General features: G+C 38.7%; 1 protein-coding gene across 1 annotated transcript; it reads right to left on the bottom strand.

Annotated features, from left to right (window-relative positions):
• Positions 1-11,165: 11,165 nt before the first annotated feature.
• On the bottom strand, positions 11,166-21,684 carry anapc5 (anaphase promoting complex subunit 5). Its single transcript, XM_028458396.1, has 17 exons — positions 20,881-21,684; positions 20,727-20,806; positions 19,251-19,360; positions 18,914-19,157; positions 18,756-18,822; positions 18,553-18,654; positions 17,454-17,644; positions 17,291-17,372; positions 16,513-16,605; positions 15,987-16,168; positions 15,742-15,877; positions 15,518-15,592; positions 12,848-12,969; positions 12,661-12,768; positions 11,967-12,114; positions 11,703-11,865; positions 11,166-11,601 (listed from the first exon to the last, which is right to left on the bottom strand). The coding sequence occupies exons 1-17, from the start codon at positions 21,076-21,078 to the stop codon at positions 11,381-11,383; spliced, it is 2,322 nt and encodes a 773-aa protein (XP_028314197.1). The 5' UTR covers positions 21,079-21,684; the 3' UTR covers positions 11,166-11,380.
• Positions 21,685-23,658: the final 1,974 nt, after the last annotated feature.

Here is a 23,658-nt window from a genome sequence, read left to right on the forward strand (position 1 = left end):
TTAGCCTTGAAAACACTTGTTTTAATTTTTTACCGTAGAGTTAAACGTACGAAGGTTAAGTAAAAAGCAATCTTGCCTCTTATAGGCAGTGTAATCTCCTTTAAACTTCCTTTTGTCCTTAGCTTAGCTTAAATTTAGCACCTATGGCTTCTCTCTCCTCTCCTCCGCTCTCCTGCCCGGTGTGTCAGATGTTTAGTTACTCCTCGTCCTCCTTTAGGGACAATGGTAGTTGCATAAAGTGTAGCGTACTGTTAGATATGGAGGCGAGGATCAACAATCTGGAGAAGCGGTTCCGCACCCCTGATACCAAAACCGAAGCTAGCAAGCAGGACCTAGCCGGTGCGGACCGTGCTAGCTCTAGCTTAGCCTCCCCCCCGGCCAGCAATGAGTGGGTTACTGTCCGTGGTAAGCATAGTCGAAGGTCAAAAAGCCGCTCGGGACACCACCATGTTCACGTCTCAAACAGGTTCTCCCCCCTCCGTGAGGACAACACACTCACCGGGGAACAAACTCTGATAATTGGCGACTCCAAAGTGAGAAACGTGAAGCTAGCGAAGTCAGCGGGCATCGTGAGGTGCATCCCAGGCGCCAGAGCGGGCGACATTGAATCAAATCTAAAGTTGCTGGCAAAGAGTAATCGTAAGTTTGATAGGATAGTCCTCCATGTCGGCACTAATGACTCCCGACGTCGTCAGTCGGAAGCAACCAAAGTGAACATTGAATCAGTTTGTGCTTATGCTAAAACAATGTCGGACTCCGTAATTTTCTCTGGTCCCTTACCAAATCTGACCAGTGATGACATGTATAGCCATCCTACTTTGGAGGGAGCATCAGAAAACATGGCACAGTCACTGTTATGACATCTCATGAATGAGACCATGTTACAGAGGGGGAGTCCTCCACGCCCCTCTGCGCTTGCCTTAGGACAGTTTCCCTCCCATTGCTATTATGATAGTTGTGTTCATCGCCATGACAACTGTTGTGATGGTGGTGAATATTATTTTATGGAGACGGTGTCTGTCCCTCGACCCATATTTCACAATGATTTTAACATAAAATCAAATAAAAGAGCTATCAATTATAAAAATCTGAAAAAAATTAAAATCTCAAATCTAGAAACACCAAAACATAAAACCATTAGATGTGCTCTATTAAATATTAGATCACTGAGATCCAAATCTCTACTAGTAAATGACCTTATCTCAGAAAATAACTTTGATTTATTCTGTTTAACTGAAACATGGCTGTATCAAGATGAATATGTTAGTTTAAATGAAGCCACTCCTCCCAGTCATTTAAATACTCATATGCCACGAGACATAGGCCGTGGAGGTGGTGTAGCAGCTATTTATCATTCCTCTCTCCTAATCTATCCTAAACCAAAGGCCAGTTACACTTCCTTTGAAAGCCTGGTTCTAAATTTATCTCATACCGAATCAAAAACCTGCCAGCCAGTCTTATTTGCGATAATTTACCGTCCTCCAGGCCCTTATTCTGAATTTCTATCAGAATTCTCTGAGTTTATATCAAACTTAGTCCTCAGTTCTGATAAAATACTGATAGTAGGAGATTTTAATATCCATGTGGACAAAGATAGTGATAGCCTGAGCTTTAGAGAGAATGTGGCGCTCCAATAAAACAGAGGAGTCACGAATACTCTGGCAAGAAAGCCATAGTAAATACATGACAGCCTTACGACATAGTCGATCTACATACTATTCCTCACTAATTGAAGAAAATAAAAATAATCCGAGGTACCTTTTCAGCACTGTAGCCAGGCTAACACAAAGTCAGAGCTCTATTGAGCCCATGATTCCTCTAGCCCTCAGCTGTGAGGACTTTATGACATTTTTTAACGATAAAATTCATAAGATTAGAGATAAAATTAGCCACTCCCTGCCTTCACCTGGGCCTGCTGTACCATTAAATGTAAATAGGCCTAACCTAAACTGTTTCACAAATATAGGACTTCAGGAACTTAACTCTATTATTTCATCCTCCAAACCATCGACCTGCCTTTCAGATCCGATCCCAACTAAGCTGTTTAAAGAAGTTGTTCCCCTGGTCTGCCCATCTTTGCTGGAGACAATAAATATATCCCTATCAATAGGCTACGTGCCACAGTCCTTTAAAGTAGCTGTAATCAAACCCCTTCTCAAAAAACCTACTCTTGGTTTCAGCACTTTAGCAAACTATAGGCCTATATCTAATCTTCCTTTTATTTCAAAGATTCTTGAGAAAGTTGTGGCGGCTCAGCTCTGTGAATTTCTTCAAAACAACAGCCTGTTCGAGGACTTCCAGTCAGGTTTTAGAGCTCAACACAGCACAGAGACTGCTTTAGTTAAAGTAACTAATGATCTACTCTGGGCTTCAGATGAAGGACGACTCTCAGTGCTGGTTTTATTAGATCTTAGTGCAGCTTTTGACACTATAGATCACTTTATTCTACTAGAGAGATTAGAGAAATTACTTGGAATCACAGGGACTGCCCTAAACTGGTTTAAGTCCTACCTATCTGATAGGTACCAGTTTGTACACGTGAATAATAGGTCTTCTGTGTACACTAAAGTAAGCTACGGGGTTCCTCAGGGCTCTGTGCTAGGTCCAATCCTCTTCTGTATCTATATGCTCCCCCTTGGTAATGTTATGAGAAAATACTCTGTTAACTTTCACTGCTATGCTGATGATACCAAACTGTATGTATCAATGAAGCCAGGTGAGACAAATCAGCTATCTAAACTTGAGGCCTGTCTAAAGGACATTAGGGCCTGGATGGACCAAAATTTTCTTCTTCTCAACTCAGACAAGACTGAGGTCATTGTACTGGGCCCACGACACCTTAGAGAAACCTATGCTAGCCTAACTGCCCTAGATGGCATTACTCTGGCACGAAGCACAACTGTTAGAAACCTTGGGGTTCTATTTGATCAGGATTTATCCTTCAACTCTCACATAAAACAAACTTCAAAAACTGCCTTCTTTCATCTCCGTAACATTGCTAAAATCAGACCTATCCTGTCTCAGGGCGACGCCGAAAAACTAGTCCATGCTTTTGTTACCTCTAGACTGTCACGTCCAGAAGGTTATGTTAAGTTATGTTTAGTTTTTTGTCTTTGTTTTGTCATCCACTTCCTGTTTTATTTTGATACTCATCTCTTCCCTCTCATTTCAGATCCTGACTTCCTCCCTTTGTGTGATTTCCCTCCAGTGTGATTGTTAACTCTGCCCCTGATTGGTTCCACCTGTGTTCCCCTACCTCATGTATAAATAGTCTGTGTCTCCCTTTGTCCTGTACCAGTTCGTCTTGTTGTGTGCAGCCAGAGAACCAGCGTTACTCCATGTTTCATGTTCTTCATCGAGTCAGGTTTTGTATTCCTTTGATACTTTGCTTCATTTTGCCATAGTTGTGCCTAATATTATTTGATACTTTGTCCTTGCCTTTGTTACGGCTGTTTTTCCTCTGTGAGAGTGATTTTACGTTGTTACTTTGTTTATTAAAAGATTATTTGTTTGAACTTTGACTCCTGAGTTGTGCATTTGGGTTCTAGTCCATGCTCGAGCGTGACATAGACTGGATTATTGTAATTCTCTTTTAGCAGGCTGCCCGAGCAAGTTGCTTAAGACACTTCAGCTGGTTCAAAATGCTGCAGCACGTGTACTGACTAAAACTAGGAGAAGAGATCACATTACTCCTGTATTAGCCTCTCTGCATTGGCTTCCCATAAAATATAGAATAGAATTCAAGATGCTTCTTCTCACTTATAAAGCCCTAAATGGACAGGCACCAGCCTATCTCAAGGAGCTTGTAGTGCCATACAATCCCCCCAGAACACTACGCTCTCAAAATGCTGGACTACTCGTTGTTCCATTTGTCTCTAAAAGTAGTATAGGAGGAAGAGCTTTCAGTTATCAGGCCCCACTTCTCTGGAACCATCTACCAACCACGGTTCGGGGGGCAGACACCCTCTCTACCTTTAAGGTTAGGCTGAAAACATTCCTCTTTGGTAAAGCTTTTAGTTAGGAACCAGCTCATAGCTCATAATTAAGATGCAATAGGCATAGACTGCCGGGGGGGGTCTGGCATGCTCGGTTGGAGAGAGGTTGGAGAGGGCGTTAAGAGAGAGGTCATTTAGGCTAGAGAGGGACCGGAGAGGGTCCCATTCCTCTCTCAAACACTCCCTCTATGTCTGCTTCTTCCCTTGTGTGTTTGCTCCTGTACTCCTTCTGGCTTTTGTCTTGCAGGTCCGTGGGATCCTCAGTGTGGAGTTACAGAGTCTCAACAACTCTGTCTCCACCCTCTCCTCTGCACACACCCAACACAGCATAACGTGGATGGCTGTTCATCATAGGAATGGGATCCACACAAGGTTCCTGCTGCTTAACAGAAGGTTTTCCTTGCCGCCATGATGAATTCATGTTGGGTGTGGGATACATATGTATGTGTATATACGTATATATGCATATGTGTGTATCCATAAAATGAAGAGTCCGTCCTTAAGACTGCTCTACTGTAAAGTGCCTTGAGATACCATTGGTTATGATTTGGCGCTATACAAATAAAGATTGATTGATTGAAAACACTCAACAAAGATCTACAAAAGGAAAAAGAAGTCAAAAAGACTTATTGTACTTATTAAAAATATATATATATACAGTATATCGCTTTAACACCGTATTATAAAAGGAAATTATGGTAAATGTTTGATGATAGAATCATTGCCTTGTTACATGTTTAATGTGTCCCATACTTTTTAATGAGATGATCACAGTCTCCATGTGTTTAAACCATCAAGTAATATGTCTGTATGCGTGTCCATCACATCTGTTTACCACATGATATAAATGTCCATTCATTGAGGATCCAAATATTAATAATGAGTAAGCTGCGAATACACAGGGAGGGAGGGGCTGCTCAGAGACAGACACAGGGCAGAGCACTAAGGCTCCCCAATGAGAAAAATACACTATCGCTTTTCGGGATGTGCGCGCCACTCACCTGCACCTGAAGCATCTGCAGTGTTGGACGTGACATCCAGCGGCGCACACAGCACCGCTACTTCCTCTGATTATTTTAATTTTAACGTTTAGTGCTGAGTTAAAAAAAAAACACTCTCAAGTCTCATAAATTACATATTATTTAATTGTGAATTACAGCATGTCTTTTATTAAACGCTGACAGATGTTTAAGAAACTCATCAAACTCACATGATCAGTGTGCTTCAGTTGTTTTCTGTGATAAATTGACTAAATAACATCATGTTTAACCCTTTACTACTTTTAAAATGTTCAAATTACAGAAACTTTTTTTTTCACGTCCGTCCTTCATTCTCGCTGCTCAGTAACAGATGACGTCACCTCCTGTTGGTCTCAGCATTGGTTTCTATTGGCTGTTTATTCATCGTAAAAGCTGCAGTGCATGCGCCCTCACTCTCTAATCATTATATCTGTGATCGATCACCTGGGTCTAATGAAGATGAGCACTTAAGCTAAACACTGTCAGATAGATTGGCTCAGCGGGAAAGCTTCAAGCTGAGAAGAGTTTAATGGAATGGGAAAAGCCAGTATGGTCACAGATGGCTTGGCTAAACCAGGTTTAAACCATAGGCCTGGCTCTACTAAGAACACTTTGATGAAATACCCCTTTGGTCTCTGGCTGTACGCACACACATAACTTGATTATCCGTCTGAGTAGACCAGAATCAGCTCTTTGTAGAAGCACAAAGCCACAAACATTATAGCAAAATTGAACTGCAATAGCTGGGTTTCAACCTACAGAGGGCCATCACTCTTACATTTTTAACATTAAATAAGCCAAAATTTAAATACTTTGCCTGGAATGTAAAGAGTTGGACTAGAATTAACAACAACTATTCTTCAAACCCAATTGCATATGGAGCAGAAAAAGTCATTTTAGGGTTTAATTACTTCTTATTTATGCTATCAGGCTCATTCTACACAGGAGGAGACCACTCTTTGTGCACCATGTAGAAAAAAAGAAAAGAAAAAAGATGTGGTATGGACTATCACATTTATTTTTTTTGCATTTCTAGAGCAACAATCTAGCCCCACCCCTAAATGACTAAGATAGCAGAGCGAGACTTAGGTGCGAGTATTGACAAGTTTGCTAAAAGCAACATAAAGTTGTTAATGGAGTAACACGCAGCTCCTTCTGAGGCACACCAATATTGCAGTAAGCTCATGATGAGTGATGTTTCGAGTGTTGTTTAAGTTTAACTGGTGCTTCCTGTTAACTGGTGACTAAACTGAGTTTACTGGTTGTGCTCGGAGATAAGTCATTCAGTGAAATATACACCAGTTTCACCAAAACATCAATAAAGCTCCAACCTGCGTATTAGTTCAAGATATGATTATATAAATAATAATGTATATACAAGATACCTGCCAGTGATATGCTACAATGACCTTATTAATATCATTCATTTATTAATAGTGCTTGATTGATGGCTCTCAGTCTCCTGTTGTTTAGTAGGAGGAGCTAAATTAAAGGTTGCCAGCCTCTGCTCTAGATGTTAAAATGGCAGCACTGAAAGGGCACAAAAGCATTTAAGGGGGAACACATACTAATAATCAGACAGGTGCTCTAAGGTTTTGTTGATTAATCAAAAGTCTGATTGGTAGTTTTAATGGTTTCTCTTCCTACTTATCTTGTCAGAGAAACTTGTGTCCTTTAGTTTTCCTTTCCTTTAGTTATTTTACTATTTAAAACTCAATCAAGTCAGTGAAACAAAACAAATAAACAAAATGAAACTGGGAGGTAGGCTTCTTCTTCTTGACCTGTCTGTTTTCTACTCAGAAGCTACTACTTTTGTAAATGTTAAAGATGGAGTAGAGGTTAGCTGAATGTATGGTGTAATCTGAAAAATACATTGGCATATATATTTTTCTAAACATGCATTTTTCTCATACCTTGTTTGTTATCGTGCTTGTTATTAAACATTTTAGACCAAAGAACCTCTTCACTTGTGTTGGTTTTTTCTTTGTTCCATTTGCTTGCATCATGATTCACAAATAATACTCTTTTAACATACAATACCAACCACAGTGATGATTCTTTATGGCTATTGAATGATATAAAGCATTAAATGAACAGCTGGGTATTTCGCAAAACCTAGATAACGTAGATATCTACGGGGTTGGTGGCCCTCTTCATGGGGGTTCCTAGTGTTGTAGCGTGGGCTGGCCGGAGGCGAGACCATTGCTGGGCACTTGGGTCAAAGGTGTGGTAGTGTGTGGAGGGGGTGGCAGATTGGTGTGCTGGACCTTTGGCCCCATGGGCTCACTTGGGAGAGCGTGCTTCTCTTGGGTCTGGGGACTTCTGGGGAAGCGGTGTGTTATCTGGGGGGGTGGTTCGGACACCCCGAAGTGCACAGGTCTTTGGTTCCCCTTGGTTGTCCCCCTACCTGGCTGGTCTCAATGTGTGTGCGTGCTGGCTTCCAATTGCGGTTTTCACAAATGGACACCTGTTGTGGATGCACAGGACAGTCTGAGCTTTCGGCATAGCTCTTAGAAATGTTTGCTTCAAACAAATCAAACAGTGGGTCAAAACGTAGAGGCAGGCCAATTTTTTTTCCGAAAAATCAGGATGAAATGTGCAACCTGTATCAGATGTGGATGAAACTTGGTAGGATAATTAAGGAAAAAACCTGACATAACTGAGTCAAATTTCATACAGATCATACAGTTACAAATCAAGATATGAATTACTGAAGTTTCGACAATGATCATAGGGATTTTTCATACTGATCCAAAATTAGTATATTGATTTGAATCCGCTAAAAAACCTTTTTGGAATCTTCCCTGGCCTAAAGTCTATCTTTGGTTAAGATTTTGTCGAAGTACTTTTATTGTAATCCTGCTAATAGACAAACAAACAAACAAACAAAATAAACAAACGCCTGTAATAAGATATAATTGTAATTAGATAAATATATAATTTATGATTTAGAATGCTAAAAAAAATTACTTAAACCTCAGTAAAAGAAGTTGCATTACCTATTAAAAATTGTCTATGTGAAGCTGCTGTCTATAAAGTCTTTGAATAAAGAGTGCATGAAGCCTTTTCTGCTACCATCAGTCACATTAGAAAGAATAAACTGACCCCCTCTAAACACACAATTTGTTTCACTCCTGTAAACCAGCCCACATACCCTAAAGATGGCTGTAATCACACTAAACATAAACACAGGCACTGTATGACCCTGAGATGCCTGAAGCTGCATCACAAAAGGCCTCAGTCATTGAACCACATGTGTGAGTGTGATGTTTTTCACAGACTCTAATATTTACTGAGAAAACATTAACAGTAATTCAGCTGTTTATTCAAAAAGCTAAACATGGCACTCAAACTAACTCAACAGGAACATTTAGGAGGCCAAGACAGAACCTTACTGTCAAAGAACCCCTCTGGGCTTGACTTAGACAAGAAATGTAAGGTTGGAACATTTGTTGAAAAAAAAAAAAACTCCTGATTGTACTCATTTTTGGGTTTGTGACATGATACCTTGAAAAAGACTTCTTTAGAGGTGAAAACGCCTCCTGAATGAGAAATAACTTTCAAGCCTTGTCTTTACTAGTTTATAGGTGCAGCCTTACAATGAGGCTGATGATCCAAAGTTAAACTTCTGTGACCCCAATTGATCAGAGATAACATTATATGTTAGTCTTCAGGCTTAGCACATGGTTTGACTGTTTTATCGATGGGATTGACCTTTTTCATGGTTTGATGTAGAAAGCAGAACAGATTAGCTAAATGAAGATAAAGTGCCCAAAATGCGTGAGTCTTTGAGAGTTTTTGTACAGGACAGTTTTTCCAGCTAGGCCAAAGCACTGTTGAGATTTCAAACTCACTAAGGGGGTATGTTACGAAGCGAGACAGCTGATAGATCAGATCCACACATGTCTAAATATTATCTGCAATTCTTTCATTTACCGATGTCATCCTTTAGGAAAGATATAGATTAATATCTGATGGACTGATCTACAATCAGCTGATGAAGCCTGTGTCTTGATCATATGCACAGATGGGTGAAGTCATATTAATTAATATTCATTAATATGAGCTCAATTGTCCACGCCTACGGATCGAGACACAGGCTTCATCAGCTGACTCTGTGAATGTGTAAAAGCGTCACATTATTTATGATATGAATCCATTGAATGGGGTATCCCGTCCAATGGAATAATATGATGAATAATATCAGGCTTTTACGCATTAAACAGTGTCAGCAGCTTCCTGCCTGGGTTCTTTTATTCCTGCCTTTTCTGTAACAACAGTGTTGTTTTTGGTCTTAATTGTGGATTTTAATAATTCATCATTTTAAACTTAAGCAACACCTATATGGTCGGGATTAAGTTACGAAGTGGATCAGATCTGAGGGAATATAAAAGCAGCACTAACACTAGCGCTCTATGCTGTCATCATGGATTTAAATTCATTATATTTATTTAAGATCATAAGCTGTAACGACGTCGCTCTGTCAGTTTTCTCCATTGTAGTGATTGGTCAGACGCTGCAATCTCCACCCCTTTTATGTGAACGCGCACGTACCAAGGCTGAAAACACTTGGCTTAAATTAGCAAATTGTGATCAACAGCTTTTCTCTGACAGGGAATGTTTGGTTTGTTGAAGCCTGCTAACGGAGATTAATCTAGGATATAATTATCTAGATTCATAGCATAGGGCCTAAAAAAGGTCAAATAGAACCGCAGTTCTGGAAAATTAAATAAAAGTTAAAAAATAAAATAAATAAAACAACAAATAGCACATTAAGGGATATGAACATAATAGGAGCCGGGAGAACAATAAATCATTAAAACCCACAAATTTCAATGGGTGGAACGCAGACACTCAGCTCTGCTTCTCATTCCAAAAATGCATGTTCATTACAAATGTGGCACGATTTAAAAGGAAATAAACAGGCTTTCCAAAAATAAAAACAAACAAGATTTATTGGCAAGAAGCATTGTTACAACAAATGAATAATCTACCAAACACAAATTTCCTCACTTTTTAAATAAACAGAGTGTAAAAACTTGAATAACCCCCTGGGATTAATAAAGTATTTAAAATCAAAAATCAAAAAAATCAAAATTCACATTTTTGTACTGTTTCTGTGCCTTTTATTTACCAGCTATAGAGGATTTTTGTTTTGTGTTGTTTATGATGGGGTTACAAAGTACTAGACTCATACATGTTTTCGATTATCAGAGGTGGAGTCCTTTTCCTGTACAGGGTCAGCAAACAGAGCATAAGACAGTGTAGCACCCAGGATAGGTGTCTATCAGTCAGCCAGTGGGACCTGAATCAACGATCCCTTCACTGAGAGGCAATGCTCACCAGTGTTCACCTTTATTACTGCAGTGAAGACGATACTCCTTCTCAAGTAAAATAACTGTATATATTTTTGTTAAAAATAGTTCACAAAATGAAAAAAGAGCTGATCAATATGCTTAACATTACACAAATAAAAGTAATAAGTCTAAGTTAACTAACTCGGCTGCATTAATTGATTCAACAGTTTTATTTTTTAAAGAAATAACCAACACCTGTATTTATTAACATAAACAAACATGTTTTCATAACTTGTAGTAACATTTGAGCTTCTTTAGCAAACACTAAAGAACTAATTAAATGCAATGTTTAGTGTCTTTTGTTTTGTCAACTAGACTTTAAATTGCCAGCATCAAATTACTGCTTTTTGTTTCAAAAACCTTGAACGTGGGCCCAAGATACATTTTGCAACCCTGAAAAACACTAAAACGAGAGTGAAATATTCTCAAATAAGAAGTATAATTTTTGAAGTATTGTTGCTAGAAAAAGAAATATTGAATTACAAACTACCAACTGTTGCCAAGTTGAATTTGACAATTAACATTTCTCCAAGCAAGCAACTTTCCCCAGTTACATGGAAGTGTGTAGTAAGATTATTGTATCAGATTTCTGTATAAAACTGATGAAGAATTTGATTTAGCAAAATCCTGAACACTCTCTATAACCATGAATTCAATGCATGTGTTGTGGCTAAAAACAAAAACCTTAGAAGTTTCTTTGGTGGCAGTTGGTGCACTACTCTTTAGATGCATGTCCAAGATTTTTTGTCTTTTAATAAAAATTCAATTGAAAAAAATCAATAAGCCGTTAGATGTACATTTTTCAATATATTTTAATAAACAAAAATATTCAAAATCACTTCTTAAAAGTTGTACTAGTGAGGGAAGCTGAACAGACCCTCAATTCCATCTTTTTACTGCACTTTATACAAAACAGGTTCATGAAGTGATGGGACCTCCTCCTAGCCTGCATAGGGCACAATCTCCAATATGCACAAGAAGTCATTACCAAGTCTTCAGTCCAATGCTGTCACAGTCTCATGGAGATCAGTGGTGCTGGTGACTGCAGCTCCTGGTCCAGGAGGCGGAACAACATGGCACATTTGTTGCGTTCTTGGGTTTGACCTAAAAAGTGGTGGAGCTGAGCCTGCAGGTAATGGACGTCTCGCAGACGCTCTTTGCAGTTCAGTGTAGAGAAATTACCTGCAGCCTCGGTCAAAGTCTTAACAGCCAAAAGTGCTGTGCACACATCTGTAAGACACAAAAAATGTAGAAATAAAAAAGATGATGCAACCATGAAGAAATAATCAGCGTTAAGATGAGAGCAAGGTTTGCTCATTTCGATCCATTACCTGTTTGCTCTCGTCTGTGTGTCCCGATCCCAGCAACAGCCATCTGACAACGTGCTGCCAGTAGCATGGCTCTGCCTTTATCTATGACTGCTCCGTGAGCCAAAATGGGCTCAATGGCTTCATGCAATACATTCAAAGCCTGCTCAGGAACCCCCAACATCAGCTGCAAGAATCATAGGCAACATTGGTGAACCACACATGCATGCCTGTCTCACTCAACTTTGCATGGACATCTGGGACATGAGATTTTCCGTCAAGGCTGACCTGAGTGAAGGCTAGGTGGAGGATGGATTCTGAGGCAAGAGACTGCAGGTGGTGTTGTCTCGCTAAAGCCAAAGCCTGCAGTAGCAGAGGGAGCGTGGTGGAGAAGCCAGACGATTCCCAATGAAGCTCAGCAGTGGAGAGCAACACTCTGAGTATGGCAGGAGAGTTATAATGCGTCTTATTCTGAAAGGCAGGCCTGAACTAAACTTATATGGCATTTGACATTTACTCTAGTAGTTTCTCCATACTTCCAGCTGTTTCCTCTAGGGGTCACACAGCACCATGTCTGACTACTATCATTTGCATTTTTTAGTGCAAGAAACAGACTTCTACCTTCTCTAATTCAAGACATCCATAAATATTATTTCTTTAAATTGTCTGGCAGAACCATCTGCAGTGACTTTTGTTAGAGACAAAACTACTGTCTCCAGGCCACTTCTCACTAACGTCCTATACATCTTCCACGATCCACGCCACAATGTCCTCTCCTTCACACTGTTTTAAATGATCTCAATGTCAGGGGTCAAAACCACACTATGAAAAAGCTACAGTCTAGTGCATTAGATCCTTGGTTCTCAAAGGATATTGCTACCATGCCACTGCCAGACGTTCCTCATAGATGTGATTTCATGCAAAACGTTCTACTGCAACATCATTAACATCATTCACAATATAAATACGAGGGGTGTCCCACCTGATTGTCATCTCAATACTCTTCATTTTCTCACAGTGAACCTGCAGCTGTTGTAAGATATTGGACGCCGCTGTGCTGCGTTTGAGTGCCTTCAGGACTTGAGCTTTCCTATTTGTAAAATACATCATTAACCCTACAGCCTGTATGTGGAACAACAGCAGTAAATTGGGTGCTGATGTAGTCTGACCTGTAAAGACCTTCAGTTTTGTTCAAGGCAGATATTGCTGTGACCAGAGAATCTGCTAGGTGGTATTTTCCTTCATTCATGTGTTGCTCAAACTGGATTTTCAGATCACACAGCATCCAAAGCTGAGGTGAAGAGGATGTAAACAAAGACAAATCAACAAGACATGGAAACTGTAAATGAAATCTGCATTTGCAAAGAAATCAATAAGGTTTTCAAAGCTAGCTTCTAGCCACAGCTGGGCCTTCAAAATAATGAAAAATGTTTGCATTGAGCTTATAAATGAAAATAAAAGAAATTAAATAAGGGTGGTCCATCAAAGCATAGGAAAAAAATAACATTTCAGAAAACCTTGATTAGAACCCTGCATTAGGTTTGGAATCCAGAAAATGATTTAGGAAGAAATATTGTCATTTCATTGTACAAAGTCATACAACGAAATTTGTAGCAGCTTGGAATTGTGTAACGACACATAAAAAAATAAAATAAAAAGTATTAATAAATTAAAAGCACACAAATATCTACTTAAGAAGAGGTTAAAGGCATATATACTGTATATAAAAGGTTATATACAACAGTGCATAGGTACAGCAGTGCAAAGACTAAAAAGTTCAACAGTTCAATCAATGTTTTTTTTGTTTATTTCCTTTGTGTGTGTTAGATAAGGGGGACAAAGGTGCATTTGTAAGTTCAGTGTGGTGACAGCTGTTTGGGTCTCTTAGTCCTAGTTTGGATAGACCTGTGGCGCCTAACCAAAGGCAGCAGGACAAACAGGTAGAAAGCAGGATGGGTGCAGTCTAAGCATGTGAACCTCCATCACTGACAACGATTCAATACGTATCTCGATACACTACCAGCGATGTGATACATTAGCGATGTATTGAATCCCCTGGTGATACGATGCAATACGACTCACCCCTGTTCCCAATTCGATACGATTTGACATTGATTTGATGGCAATTCAATTCTACACAATACGATAGGATGTGATTCAACATGATGCAAAGAAATTATACCAAAAATGTAAATAGTATATAAGTAACTGCGATTCAGTATAGTACTAGAGGCAGAGGATTAGTTGTATGCCTTATAGGCAGCATTTTGCTTATAATCTCTATTAGAACTATGCATCACTTCATGCAACTTCTTTTTGGCCTGTTAAAAAAACACAACAAAAAAACAGGTCTTTTCACCAGTTGGGTTGGGATTTAGAACCAGATTCAACATAAGGAACAGGAACTGGTTCCTCACATTTAGAACATGTTTATCACACTGTCATAACTTAAACAATAAACAGTTACATCATCACTCTCAATGAGTGACTTAAAGTGGCATTTTCAACACTAATGTCCATATTCCTGTCTGCCACACACACTAATATGAACTGTTCAGCAGGTATTAATGCAGTAGCATTAATATTTATAATATGAGTAATACTAATAATAACCTTTCACTATTAGGTCTTTCACAACTGCTTGTGCAAAGAAAGATGAAAACTATTATTTAACAGTCACAGCTGATCTAAACAGATCCTCACTGAGTCATATTCAATGTTCATAAGACAAACACAGAAGAAAATAAAGGCCGTGGCTATTTATACTGAAACATACGAATAGACTACCAGTCTATTCATAAATTGGCCAGTTTCGGTGACGTGATAGGTGCACCATGTGACTTAAAGTTACGTTTTATTTTAGCACATAATTATTTTTAGCTACCCTGCTAACCCTTTTATTTTAACCCAAACCCTAGCTCTAACTGATCTCCGTGTTATAACTTTGTTGAGGTACAAATTAAATGTGCTTCCTGGCTTCAGTTCATTGTCACGGACTTATTTTACCCCCGTACTGAGATTATAACCCTAACCGAATCCAATAAACAAATAAAACACGTGTCGGTTCACTTTGAAAACAAAAATAAACATAATAGCACAATAGCAAAAATTAATTTTCCGGTAGTGCACGTGCACGCATATACAATCTCAGTACGATGCCCACTCAGTACATGACACCATGTAAAAAAAAAAAAAAAACACAAAGCACGTGGTGTGTTCAATGTGCCTCGGAAACACAGGATAGAATGAAATACAACATGAAAGCACACAAACGTTTTTGTGATCAACAAAGCCACAGTGGTTGCTGGACTTTCTCAGTAACGTTTCAGTTTGTTTTTGCAGAACAAAACCACAAATATTACAATATGCCTTTTTATTTGGCTTGCTATGTTATAGTAGTATAGAGCAACTTTCAAGTTCTTGTACAATTAATTTATTTGCATAGAATTTCAACCAAAAATAATTTGGCCAGATATGGAACCAAATACAGGGTTCTAATGTAAAGAATCTATAGAAAAAAGACAATCCTAATATTATATATATATAGTATATTTTTTATTTGTTTGGTATGTTGAGCACAGCCATTCCACCCCAACTTAGAGTATAGAGCATTTTAATGAAAAACACCAACTTCATCATCAATATGTATCTTCATATTTTAAGAATTCCAAACTAAATAGTAGAATTTAATACTGAAATTGTTTTTTGTACTTCTGCAGCCCACAGGCAGAACCCAAACTTTAGAAATTGTTGAGTAGATAAACATCGGACAGTATCATATGCTATTCTTTCCTTCGCCATCAGATTTGAGTTGAAAAGAGCTGGTTAAGAAACGTCACCTTTGCATGTTGAGTGTGAGGTGGAAACTGTTCTTTCAGGTGCTGAATGAGCTCCGACACAGAACCGTACAGGCCCTGCAACAGGAACAAGTACAGCAGATGGTAAGTGGGTACATAATGCTTCCCAAAGAGCTGCAGAGCAGACTGATAAAAGTGAATTCCCTTTCGTCATACAATGGAAGGTACTAAAGTTTTACAGCAACTGGACAGCATAGAAGTGTTACCTGCTCAGCATGCAGCTCTGCCAGGTGACAGAGAGCCACAGCGAAGGCCTCTGTGTTGTTTTGCTGGACGCCAAAGTTGACCGGTTCCAGACTACTCATATTGAGGAGCAGCTGTGCCTGCTGCAGAGCCATGGTGCTGCCAAGACACAAAGGGGTTTGTTATGTTAAAGGTATAGACTTGTTAAAAAAAGCTGTCCATAAGCAGCCCACAATAAACAAAGGTGATACTTTCAATAAAGCCTGACCTCTTTCCATACATCCTCCATATGGATGTTGTCTGAGCCAGGCTCATCTCAATCAGCTCAGACAAACTGTGTTTCCAGTGCAGGATGTCTGTGTCTTTCAGGGCATCCATCAGTTTGTGCGCCGTCTTACCCTGTGTCGCCCCCTGCTGGACTAGGGACTGGATTCCTAGAGATGCCAAGTACTACAGCAGAGGTCGGAGAACAAAACAGATAAGTGGAATTATTTGAGTGTTTCTTTAAAAAATAAGAAGGCATTCACAATATATGGTGATAAATGAATAAATAATAAATCAATAGTAGCACCATCGTAGAAGAGTATTACTGCTTATGTAGGATGGCCATGTATAAGCTATTATACACCAAATAATTAAAAATTATTAGACAATAAAACACAAATTAAAACTCTATGAAGTGATATTTGGATGATTTTCATCCCTTCAGAGCTGAGCTAAAGCAAAGACACAAGAAAGTAACCAAAGCCTCTTTAATGCAGCCACTCCTGGAAAAGAAATGCTGTTGCACTCACTGGCAGGCAGAAATGAGCAGCCATCTTCACTGAATCTTCAGTCAGCACTGTGCTATCAGATCCCTTCATTTGTTCCAGAGTGTAGAGCCAGCTCTGAAGTAGAATAATTTAAATTAGACATGATTAATGCATCACAACTAGGGGTGGGAACCTCTGGGTACCTCACGATACGATACTATACACGATAACGATTATCTCATGATATGACAATACTGCGATTATCAATATATTGGTCAGAAATCAATCCATGATAATCTGACATAAGAAAAAAAAAGATTAAGTGAAAAAATAACATTTTTATTTTGTATCTCTGAAAGACAATAAATTGAAAAAGTGTCCTATGAACAGTGACACTATTTTAGTGCGACATTTCTGTAAATAGGTGTCAACATACCAATGTAAACGAATAAGTATCTCCCATAGTGCTTTCTGTAAACAAAAAATAGGGTCTTTCTTACCAGTAACACCATTATAGTGCAATATTTCAGTAAACAATTCAACAATAAGTGACAAAATTTCTGTGAAGACCTACCTGCACATTTTAGTGAAAAAGCTGAAAAGTTTTTAAAAAAAAAAAAAAAAGAAAAAAATATATATATATATATATATATATATATATATATATATTTTTTTTTTTTTTAATATAAAAAAAATGTATACTTAGTGCGAGCGCATCAATAATCGATTGTGCAAAAACATATTGCGATATATCGCCGTATCGAGATATCGTCACACTCCTAATCACACTGCCAGTGAAGCAAATAGTATTTAGTTTTACCAGGCAGTGCTGCAAGCAGATATGATCGTTGGACTCCTGAGCAATCCGGATGGCCTCTTGCAGAGCCAGATCAGCCTGGTGACTGAATAACAACAATAGTGAGAGCACTGCCAAGACATCTTTCCTATGATTGGTGTTGGAGTTCACCAACTATCTGACTTACTCGTGCCCAAATCGACAGTGTAGGCTGGCCAGGTTCAAAGCAGCGTAGCGGAGACTTCGACCATATCCCTCGTCTCCATTGCTTTTTCCCTCATTACCAGACAAGATGAGGCGGTCAAAGTAATGCAAGAGACTGTGGGTGGAGAGGAAAATGTCCTGCACTCTCATGCTGTTTAGGTAGTTCAGATAATGCTAGAAAAGAGAGCCCAGAGAATGGATAAAGACATGCACAATGATTAAAAAATATATATGTAATACATACAATGCTAACTGTTGGTGTATTCTGATCATAAAAGAACATTAAAGTTTTCTAAGCATATTTATTTCCCTAATTCAAAATGATGTACATCATTAAATGTGACAGGAATGGCGATGCCAACTCTGCACTTTAAGCTTCACCATTTCTGGCTCCATCAGCACTTTAGATGGCTCCAGACCACACTGTGCTTTTCTGAGCTTGGTGTCGAATTAAAAAAAAAGCATTATTTAATGATTTGGGCGGAGACCCAGATAAGGTTATAAAGGAGGGACAAAAGACCTCAAACAACAAAGTTACGATCCATTATGAACTGTGCAGCCAGTAATGATGCGTTTGATTCAAATCATCATATGAAGTGTCAGTGGACAACATACAATTTTCACATGACTATAGCCTGATAACTCAATTGCGTAGGACACTGGTTTGTTGCATTTGTCATCACTGAAAACTTAAAAACCATTACCTAGGTGTAATAAATGTTTCTTTTACTGATGTTCTTTCTTTTTTATGATTTACATTCTTTGTTTTCGTCACTGTATTTGCTGTTGTTAAAACCTGTAAGTGTCTTTGAGTTTCTTGAAAAGCACTTTTAAATAACATGTATTATTATTATTATGTAATACCCACTGATAGAATAAGACACAACTCACACTTTGAGCACTTACATAATAATCTTCAATTAAAACGAAAACAGCTGTTTTGCAATAAGCTGCTTCTTTATAAAGTTTGTTTCTGTCTCAATTCTGATGGAAAACATCTAATGTTTATGAGATGAATGTAATAATTGATGATATTGTGTATGACCTGTGACTGTCAGCTGCCCTGGTATTAAAAGTCTCACCGCTTCTGCAAAATCTGGGTTAAATTTCAGCATGTTGTTGAGCTGCTCTTGCAGAGCAGAAGGCTTCAGAGCTTTGTTCTCATCATTCTTCAGAAGGTACGCCTACAGGGATGTTTTAAACACAAACAATCATTTACCATCTCTGCTGACTTTGTCAGTTAAAACACGTTAGCGGCCAATAATGCTTTAGTAGGAGCAATCACCTGTCTCGCAAGAAAGTACTCAGCTTGTTTTTGCGACAGGGGTCCTCTGCTTGAAGAAGTGTCACTCCTGGAAGAGTCACAGATCTGCTGTTAGCTTTGACTGTTCATGAGAAGAGGTGCATTCAGTTAGGTAAATGCAGATGAAGAGCATCACTCACTGTAACTCTGACTCATGTAGCGGCGTGTCCAGCTCCACTTTGTCCACTCTGTCTCCTACAGTGTCTTCAGTGCTGGTCAGGTCCATCTCTGAGTCATCAGCCACCAGCGCTGGTAGACTCTCCTGCCCATCAATAGGTTTAGCGTAGTGACTGTGACAGTACTGCTGCAGTGACTTGTACAGCTTGTAGACTTGACTAAAAGACAGCTTGTTGTAGGCCAGCAACATGTGCCTCATGAAAAGTCCTAAAAAAATCAAGTAAAATGGCTTCATTAAAAACTTCTTTGTTGGAAAATTAAACATGTTTCAAAGAGCGTGATGTCATGTGCCACACTCACCCACCACACTGGTTTTATAAGCCTCAGAGTCAAACGCGCTAAAAGGGGTGGGAAGAGTTGAGAAGAAGTATTCCATGTCCTTCAGCTCTCCATCAGCCATTTCATGGAGTCTTTGAGTGGAACAACACACGCTTATGTCAACAATAATGTTTAACATAATGTAGTTAAGCTTTTAGCAGGCATTTGGTCCCAATAAATCATCCTGCCTTTATTTTTTTTCTTTCTTATGTCTTTTTGCTTTTAAGTTGCAATGCAATTATTTTGTGTTACTGAATCCTGTTTTTATGTTAAAGCACTTTGTGAATGGACATCTATAAAAAGGTGTTTTATAAACAAACATCACTTAGTTTAATTAGTGTTTAATGTCATCAACATCATCTGCACAAAGGAACTTTGTTGGAGATATTGTTTATGGCGAGTCAGCTGTTTGCCAATAAGTGGTTCACCCTGCTAGCTTATCTTAGCAGCTAGTTCATTTATGCTACTGTCGAAGTGCGCATGTGGATGGCCATATTGTTACGGTTGTTTACAGACAAACATAATGTCTGCTCTAACCTGTGACGTCTCAAAGAAAAAATCAAGAAAATGGCATTACATGCTTAAAAATGGCTATTATTAAAATGTCTGCATTGTGTTCCTTAAGAAAAATAAAGCATAAAACTAACAAAAAAACATAAATGCTTTATTACTAATTAATCTAATTATATCCAGTAGTCATTGTATTTCCATTTAAACTGACAGGCTACAATAGTCTTTCTGTATTGCATTAAGTAAGTAAATCTACACTCCTTACAAGGATCACTGAGCCTTGGCTACCCATGGTAAGCCTGTCACTGGTTCACTGGTTGTTCCCATTTGGACATTATTTACTGGAAACCAGGAAGATCCTAAAAAGCAGCAGCTTTTGAGAACCTGTGACCTTCATGCCCAACATACAGACCTTTGCCATCAAACTGCTCAAATATTTCCCCACAGCACAAGACCACTTACTTACTAGCATACACCTGATTAAACAGAAATCATGAAGAAAAATAAACACCAAATGTTGGCAATAGATGGGAATCTTATTTCTATAACCAACAGGGCTCCCAAAGACCACTTAATCTTTCTCTACACACAGTCTCACTTGGACTAAATCTAATCAAACAATGACATGCATTTTATGTTCACCAAACTGCAGCCAACCTTCAAAAATATTGAATATAGTATTTGTCCCTTATCAATCATTATAATTATAACCATAAAGCCTAAAGGTGCAGAACTATACAATTGTATACATTTTAGATGACATATCTATGCAAATATTTACGATTATTTTCTCCAAACAAATAAATGGGATTCCCACCATTGATTATAACTTCACCTTATCATTAGTATGACTGTTATTCATATTATAAATATATATAAAAACATGACAATTACGTCATATTATTATTGTATTTATGAGCACAGTGGGTTATCAATGGTGAAGCTGACCTGAGTTTGACAGCGTATGCAGTCTGATGACAGCATCCCTCGACTGTCTTCAGGAACTGTCCTAGAGTGATGTCCGGACCCTGTGGAACCAGAACAGGCTGTGAGTGGATGAGCCATTAAGTGCCAGTGTTGACAGCATGGATAGCAGACCGACCTGCAGCAGTGGCAGGATCAGCTTGTTCAGCCTCCTCCTCTCTGGCAGGCTGACCTTAGACGCGGTCATCTCGTAGAGCAGCGCGAGTACGGAGATCCTGTATGGACTCACCCAGTCTTTGATCCCGAACACGTTAGCGTGCACAACTCCGTTTGTCATCATTGGGTTAAAATACAAACTCTCGTGCACACTCGCCATCTCCAGGAGGGTTCTTAGAATAAATGATCAACTCGGTAAATAGTGACCGGGGCAGATAAAGTCTGAGTCAAAGCCGCAGCCGTATAAACAGCTTCAGCTCGTATGCTAGTATGCTAACCACCGTAGCAGTAAAAGCAAGCGTGTCAGTCAGCAAAGAAGACGTAAATGACGTGAAATATATATATATATATATTTTTTTTTTTCTCGTTAAAGCCGGAGTTAACGAATTACAGTTAAATGGTGGCTATAACGTCTAATCAGATAATTTCTGATCATTTCAGTAAAGTTGGCAGAAACTGCCGCTCCGTTTTGAAACCACGAACTGTCATTATTGTAGTTTTCTTCTTCTTCGTTGTTTTACATCCGACCCGTTGCATTACCGCCACCTGTTGTCTGAATGTAGTTCTACCTCTCCATCCATGACCGATAAATCAATAATTTCCCCATCATTATCTCTCTTTCCTTGCAGTATTTTGTGACTCAAGAATAGCTTGTTATTCGAAGGTCAGACCAATAGGCCGAGAGGCAGAGTCACTAATCAGGATGTTTTTTGCTCCCCTTGTTCCACTTGTCCTGTTATACCTTAGGCAATCACGAGTGGTTTTGACTTATGCTATCCTAAATATGGTTATTTTGATAGGTGTATATGACATCCAAGTGTCTTGTTATCTGTATATACAATGCACTTTAAAAAAAAAAAAAAAAAAAAAGAAAAGAATACCCCACGTGTGCCCCTTATGTGCATCATCAATGAGAGCCCCCTGTTACAACAGAACCAGTTAAACTAAAACTTATTTACAAATTGACTACCCATAGCTTAAAAGGTGCACAGAAACGGCTTTCACAAACTTATTCTTTTTAAAAAGAAAATATAAGTGGGATGTTTTGAGAATGTTCACTAATAAAATACAATAACAAACAGATTAAATCACTCTAATACCTTAACAAAAGCAACAACAAAGTCAAGAAATATGCCTGTCCTTTTATTATGCAAATTCCAACATGGAATTACTTACCACCCACAGGGGGCGCCAATTCCAACATCCAAAATACTGCTTTAATGGTACATGGTATGTATAATGGTCTAATGACGTCAATAATAGAAAAATGTTAGGAAAAAAATCAAGTTAAGAGAATTACAAATAACTCGGCAAGACCTGTATTTGCAAGGCAAATAGGTATTTGAAAATACAAAATTGGTAAAAATGACAACCTGAATCTGGATTTGTTGACAAGTTTGTTGTTCAATGGTACCAGTGTCCAAGTTATAGGGAAAAGTTTTTTGTATGTAGGACAATGTGGGACACTGGGACAGTGTAGGACAATTTAGGACACTCTGGGACATTGTATGACACTTTGAGATAATGTGAGACATGCTGGGACAATGTGGGACACTCTGGAACAATGTAGGACAATTTGAGACAATGTAGAACAATTTGGGACACTCAGGAACAATATAGGACAATTTGGAGAACTCTGGGACACTATCGGACAATTTGGGACACTGAGATATTGTAGGACACTTTTATTATGTAACGTCACATGAGGCACAGTGCATCGAGAGCTGTCAGGAACTCGGCCGCTCACACTGTCTCGTCATTGAACCGGAAGTGTTGTGTCCCACGCCGTCAAATGCAGAAGTACATTTTCGTTGCTTGGTGCAACAAGCCAAATTTGACACTCTGGGACAATGGTGCGGCAGTTTGGCTAATTTATAGGGATTTATTTTTTATTTTTTTGTTTTGGCATGGAGGTCTCACTTTGTTCTTGACCTTAAATATGACCTTGCAAAGGTCACTGTCACACATTGAAAGGAAATGTTGTTCAATGGTAATAGTCTGAGCACTCTATCTCAATTTGTGGCCAAGTTATAGGGGGAAAAGTATATACTGTATATGACATGTATATGTATGTGTGTGTATACATATATATATACATATATATATATATATATATATATATATATATATATAGTATTTTCACATTGATTCTTGTTTAGGGCTGGACAGTCATCATGTGTATCAAATATGAGGCTGATTGGCCATTGTATATGAGTGTTGTAATGGTTTTTCTATTATGGCATTCTAAATGGCGCCAGTCAAAAAAACCCATTCAAGGTAAATCAGTTAAAAATCACTCAGTGAATTTAATGCAAATCCATTGAAAAATAGTGAAGATACAGCATTTACAATGTGATGGCAAAGAATTTTCTAATGACATTATAGGCTCCTCCCACTGATCACAGCCTGTTTTTCTTCATCAGCGACCTGCTCCCATCTTATAAGATTCATCCAACACTGTTTTGAAGTCAACACGACATATCGTCTTTCCGCTACAGCTGTACAGAATGCTGCTGCCAGACTTTTAACTGGTGCTCACAGAACATCCCACATCACCCCCATTCTTTCTACTCTGTACTGGCTTCCAGTCAAGTTTTAAAATAGACTATAAAATCTTAGTTCTGATTTTCCGAGCGTTACATGGCCAGGCCTCTCAATATATCTCGGACTTGTTGTGCCCCTACACTTTGGGGCGCAGGTTTCGGTCTTCAGGTCAGGGTCTTCTAAAGATCCCAAGAAC

Source organism: Gouania willdenowi, chromosome 9 (assembly GCF_900634775.1).
Source record: "Gouania willdenowi chromosome 9, fGouWil2.1, whole genome shotgun sequence".
Classification (NCBI taxonomy): Eukaryota; Metazoa; Chordata; class Actinopteri; order Blenniiformes; family Gobiesocidae; genus Gouania; species Gouania willdenowi.